Source organism: Lepus europaeus, chromosome 20, assembly GCF_033115175.1.
Source record: "Lepus europaeus isolate LE1 chromosome 20, mLepTim1.pri, whole genome shotgun sequence".
NCBI classification, from domain to species: Eukaryota; Metazoa; Chordata; class Mammalia; order Lagomorpha; family Leporidae; genus Lepus; species Lepus europaeus.
Window position 1 is genome coordinate 4,342,872 of NC_084846.1, and position 6,515 is coordinate 4,349,386.

At 42.0% G+C, this 6,515-nt stretch overlaps 1 protein-coding gene across 1 annotated transcript; it reads right to left on the minus strand.

The window, feature by feature from the left end:
• Positions 1-5,255: 5,255 nt before the first annotated feature.
• Positions 5,256-6,236, minus strand: LOC133750033 (putative gustatory receptor clone PTE01). The gene has a single exon (XM_062179420.1). It carries the CDS (start codon positions 6,234-6,236, stop codon positions 5,256-5,258), a length of 981 nt encoding a protein of 326 aa, XP_062035404.1.
• Between the last annotated feature and the right edge of the window lie 279 nt (positions 6,237-6,515).

A 6,515-nucleotide genomic window follows, 5' to 3' on the forward strand; every position in this document is an offset into this window, starting at 1 on the left:
AAGCAATTGAGTATGGCAAGTGCTTGGGCCCCTGTACCCGTATGGAAGTCCCAGAAGAAACCTCTGGCTTCAGATCGACTCAGCTCTTGCCATTGTGGTCATTTAGGGAGTGAACCAGTGGATGAAAGTCTTTTTTTTTTTTTATATTTTTTTTAACTTTTATTTAATGAATATAAATTTCCAGTGTACAGCTTATGGATTACAATGGCTTCCCCCCCCCCCCATAACTTCCCTCCCACCCGCAACCCTCCCCTCTCCCGCTCCCTCTCCCCTTCCATTTACATCAAGATTCATTTTCAATTCTCTTTATATACAGAAGATCAATTTAGTATAAAGATTTCAACAGTTTGCACCCACATAGAAACACAAAGTGAAACATACTGTTTGAGTACTAGTTATAGCATTAAATCACAATGTACAGCACATTAAGGACAGAGATCCCACATGAGGAGCAAGTGCACAGTGGCTCCTGTTGTTGACCCAACAAATTGAAACTCTAGTTTATGGCACCAGTAACCATCCTAGGCTGTTGTCATGAGTTGCCAAGGCTATGGAAGCCTTCCAAGTTTGCCGACTCTGATCATATTTAGACAAGGTCATAAAAGACAGAGTGAGGATAGTAACCAATGATCCTAAGAGTGGCATTTACCAGGTTTGAACAATTATACAGCATTAAGTGGGGAAGAGGACCATCAGTACACACATGTTGGGAGTAGAGCCATTGGTGGTAGAGTAGAGGTTATGAATACAAAGGAATGAGGCCCAAGTGCACTAGACAGGGCCTAGAACAAAGGACAGAGTCATTATTAGAGGAGCTAAGAAAGGTGCTGTCTAAGCTACAATTAAGTTTTCTGATTGAGAGGCAAATAGAACCTGATAGAAGGGGCTTGATAATAATCTGGTGGGCTTTAGGCCTTGTAAGTTCAGAGGCCCAGACCTATCTATCTCTTCACATGGGGTATATCCCAAGGGAGGTGTGAACCTCCTAGGGGAAGGCACTCTGTTGACTTTCATTACTTGGCTGGCCTGGGAGGAGAGCTGGCCAGGTAAAGGCAGGTGGCATCTCTAACAAGAAATTTACAGTTCTGCCTTCAATGTTGCTGACCCTACTTGACCATCCCCTCAGCTGCAGTGGTCCCTTTGGAAGTTGGGCTGAGTGAAGGGCTTTTCAGCTTAGAGCCAATAAGATCTGTGGCTCTGACCTGGGCATCCTTCGACTCCAGGGCAGGTCCATTTCCAGTGATCCAACTCTTGGCAGAGCTGCCAGGGCTCTTCACAAACTGACTTCTGCTGCTGAAGCCCAGGCTTACCACATTGAAAGCCACTGCAGTGGACTGGCCTGTTGGGTCTCCTTGAGGGCAGATCACTGTACAGATCAGCCATTAATAGGCCTGCCACCCATTGCTTCTGATGCCGAGCTTTCTTTTCCTCCTGGTTTGTGTTAAAGCAGACCAGAGGATGCAAGTCAAGGGAGTGCCCGTTTCCCATCTCTAATCTTTGGTGGCCTGAACTACAAGTCTATAGTCACAGGCATGTTCTGTAGTAGTTTTTCTAAGGTAGACAATGCCCATGAGGAAAATTATATTCTCACTTGAAAACTTTCTTTCCCTTTGGTCTGAAAGGGAGGTTTTTTCTACTTACTGTATACTTCGCTGATGGCGAAGTGAATCTAGCTATGAGATTATTATTTAAGTTCTTATTTTGGCTATGCTATTGCAGAAAAATGTTAGCCATCTCTTTTATAATGTCTAAAGATTAAATTGTGCATCCTACAGATTCCTTCATAATAGAATTAGTTTCCTACCTTGAAGAGAATAGAGAAATGAAAGAACAAGTTGGGCTTAGAATAGAGAAGTGAGGGAGCAAGTCCTAGATCGCTTGCTGACAATAGCAATATCACATGAATACTTAGCAAACCGTTTCAACCATTAGATAACAACTTAAGAAAACATTTACCAGAAGGTCCAATGCCTTCTATAAATTTTAAGAATCATGTATTTGAAAACACCTCTTAAATATCTAACATGGTGTAGTTTGTTTAGCCAGTAAACTTAAGCACAACCATCTAAAATGTTTTTAGTTTCTTTCTACCAACAAGTCTAAAACATATGATATACAGATTCAGGTCACACAAATTAAAATGTATCTTTGATTGATTTTAGCAGCTTAAATTTATGGAAATCTTATCTATAAGCCATTTAAAATAAAACTCTTAATAAAATTTCCCCATGTGGACATACAATATGTACACACATATAATATAGCATAATAGACCAATATAGCAATTTTAATAATAGCTTTTAAAATCTTTAACTCTTTTTGTAGATTGCCAATTGATTTGAATTGCTTTTTCTTTTTAGTAACCTCAGTTAACCATACTTTCTCTCAGTTGGTACTGTTAATACATTATTGGCTTCATCTGTTTACAGAGCCGTCCCAAATTACTGAATACAATAGAAGTGGCTGGAAAAAGTCCATTGGAATCTATAGGAGGACAGCTAAACACAGAACCAACAACGCTTTAGTTTTATGAGCAGCAGATCATATATAACTGTGGATGACAAAAGACTTTAAGTCGCCATGTTTAAAATTATAAACTCATCAACCAACAAGAGGCACTTGCTTACTTCACAGTATCCTTGAAAGCACCTGTAGGATTTTACAAGTATTTAACCCTTTAAGCCTCTGGGGCTTTCTCATTAAGATAACTATCATGTCTAGTAACACAAGATCATTAGACTTTTTAATTCTCAAACATTTGTATTAATAGCATTTTCCATTATAGAAACTTAAAGTCTGGTAACAGACATCAAGAGAACATAATAGATTACTTTAACACATTGCTTTAACAGAGCATCAGAGTTTAATTCTATGTCAAAGAGAAATTGAGCTTCCTGTGATCTTTTGCTGTGAGGTTTCCTTCCTTTACCTTCTTTCATATTGGTGACCATGTTTCTGTGTTTCTGTGTGTAACACATCTTTAAGCATCTTTTGCAGGGCAGGATGAGTGGCAACAAATTCTTTCAGTTTCTGTTTGCTATGAAAAGTCTTAATTTCACCTTCATTCACAAATGAGAGCTTTGCAGGATATAGTATTCTGGGCTGGCAGTTTTTCTCTCTTAGTACCTGGGCTATGTCTCGCCATTCCCTTCTAGCTTGTAGGGTTTCTGATGAGAAGTCTGCTGTGAGTCTAATTGGAGATTCTCTAAGAGTGGTCTGACGTTTCTCTCTTGCACCTTTTAGGATCTTTTCTTTATGTTTCACTGTGGTGAGTTTGATTACAACATGTCGTGGTGAGGATCTCTTTTGGTCATGTTTATTAGGGGTTCTATAAGCTTCCTGTACTAAGATGCCTCTGTCCTTCTCCAAACCTGGGAAATTTTCTGCTAGTATCTCACTGAAAATGCCTTCTAATCCTTTCTCCCTCTCCATGCCTTCAGGAACTCCTAGAACCCGAATGTTGGGTTTTTTAATAGTATCCTGTAGATTCCCGACAATATTTTTTAGATTTCTAATTTCTTCTTCTTTTCTTTGGTTTGCCTGTTTCCTTTCCTGTTCTCTGTCTTCTAAGTCTGATATTCTCTCTTCTGCTTCGCCCATTCTGTTTTTAAGGCTCTCTAATGTGTTTGTCATTTGATCTATTGAACTCTTCATTTCATTATGATTTCTAGTCACTATCAGAGTTTCTTGTTGCAGTAGTTGTTTCATTTCATTTTGATTCCTCCTTAATATTTCACTTTCACGAGAGAGATTTTCTATCTTGTCCATGAAGGATTTCTGTAGTTCAAGAATTTGTTTTTGAGAACTTCTTAATGTTCTTACCAATTTTTTGAGATCTGCTTCTTGCATTTCTTCGATCTCATCATCTTCATAATCTTGAATTGGGGTGTCTTTTTCATTTGGGGGCGTCATAGTTTCTTCCTTGTTCTTGTTAGCTTGGTTTTTGCGTTTGTTGTTTGGCATGTTGGAGATATTTGGTTTCTTCACTGTGGTGTTTTTTCTTGTTACACTATGGCTCTATATTAAGTGGACTGTCTACTTTCAGTGGAGCCTTAGAGGCTTGAGATGAGTGTGGACTGAGAGCTGTGTTTGGTTCCTCAGGGTTGAGGGTGTGTCAAAGATGACACTCCCAGGTTAGGTGTGGTAAATCTCTCTTTTTTTGATTTAAAAGGGAAGTAATTCCGCACAGCTGAACGTAATTGGAGGTAGTTAGCAGGCAAATGATATACCCACAGGAGCCAGAGATCGGAAGCTCTTTCCCAAGGACCACACAGGGAATCTCTGCTGCCCTCAGTGTGGGCTCCAATTCTCCTGCAGTCTCCCACTGAGTTGCCAAGTTAGATGCTAATCTCCTGTTATTTCACCCCTCCCCACAGAGTCAGGTTTTTCTGCTAGGCTCAGGGCTGGTGCAGACCTGAGGTCGCCCTGCTTATGACGTATGTCCAAAATGGCGCCTGCTCTGTCTTGCTCGTCTTTGAGAGGTGAGCGGAGAGAGAGAAACTTGTGTCCGCATCAGTCACTTTTTTTATTTTTTTTCTCTCTCTTCTAGTTAGCCTGGTGAACTTTTCCCCACGGAGTTTCAAGCCTCGTTCCCTCTAGCCTCCTCTCTCCGCTTGCCTGCTGGTATCTCGGGCTATGGAGATTCGGCTCACCTCGCGTTCCAGCGCTGGTGCGTTGAGTCTGCCGCTGGTGTCCCGAACTTGGGCTCCCACGCTCTCCACGCAGGTCCACTGTGAATCACTAGTTCCGGAAGAGTTTCCTCTGCTGTTTCATCCCCCACTCTTCCTTGACCCTGCAGTATCTCCACTTATATCAAACTTTCTTTCCCCCCGGACTGTGTGTGCTCCCTGCCTATTCCGCCATCTTGCCGCCTTCTCCGGATGAAAGTCTTGCTCTGTCTCTACCTCTCTCTCTCTCTGTATTTCAAATAAATAAAATAGCCCCAATCAAACTGGAAGACTTCGCTAAACAAGACTCTGCTAGTCCCCTGCTTGGCTCTCTTCCTGTGACAGTCCCCATCCTCAGATTTCACACAGCCATAGGATCCTGAAATAACTGTGGCCAAAGTGGTTGGCCAGAAGGGTCTCCTGACTCCATTAAAATGATGCTGAGAGGATTGGTCGTGTAAAGAGAAGTCCGAAAGACATGTAGATGCTGATAGATGCCTTCACACGCTGTGACCTGAGGACTGATTCAGGACTTCTTGGAGCTGCCCATTTCTTTCTAGGAACACAAGGATGGCAAGGGCAGTGAGATTAGGTTATTCTGTTGACAATTCTCTGAAGAGCTCTCTTGATGTCCCTGTTCCTCAGGCTGTAGATGAAGGGGTTCAACATAGGGGTGACCAGGGTGTACATCAGTGAGGCCACAGCACTCTTCCTGGAAGAGGTGGAGAAGGATGCACTGAGATACACTCCAAAACCTGATCCATAAAGTAAGCAAACAACCAACAGGTGAGAGCCACAGGTGGAGAAGGCTTTGTACTTCCCGTCTGGGGATGGGACTCTCAGAATGGAGGACACAATTTTATAGTAAGAGAAGAGGATCCCTGAGATAGGGAAAAACCCAAATACGATACCAATAAGATATATGACTATGTCATGGTTGAAGGTGTCATCGCACGTAAGATTGAGAAGCTGAGAAGGGTCACAGAAGAAATTAGAAATTTCAACTGCCTTGAAGCAGGTAACTGGTAATAATATCAAGTTGTGCAGCAGGGAATCGAAAAGACTGGCCACAAAAGACACTGAAACCAAGAAACCACAGCAGCGGGGGTTCATGATGACCTGGTAATGCAGGGGGTGACAGATGGCGACAAACCGGTCATAGGCCATCACGGTCAAAATCAAATCATCCATGCATCCACAGATGAGAAAGAGAGACATCTGTGTCAGGCAGCCCATATAGGAGATGACTGTGCTATGAGTGTGGATGTCCACAATCATCTTAGGAACCGTGGTGGAGGTGAAACCCATGTCAGCCAAGGACAAGTTGCAGAGGAAAAAGTACATGGGGGTGTGCAGATGGGTGTCAGAGATGATGAGCAGGATGATGAGCAGATTCCCGAGCACCGTGACCAGGTACATGGACAGGAACAGCCCAAACAGGAGGGACTGCAGGGCTGGATCCTCTGAGAAGCCCACGAGATGGAATTCTAGGACACATGTCAGATTTTGTGTTTCAACAGAGCCTGCGCTCCTTCTGGAAAAGAAGATAGGGATGGAAAAAGGAGACATAGGCACACATTGCTTGCATATAGGATTTTTTTGTATATAGTTTTAATTCAGCTAGTCATGGGTGTGACCTAAGGGTAACTCTAAGGTCCACAGAATAAATATAATTAAAAGAATGGTTTTTGGAGCAACTTAAAAATGTTAGGAAACCAAGAACATTAGACCTACCTAGTCCATGAACATAGTCAAATGCAACCTAGACTTTTAATAAAAACAAGAAATGCCCCTTTGTCTTCAAAGATAATATTCTTTTTTTTTTTTGAGAGGCGATTGCTGTTTTAT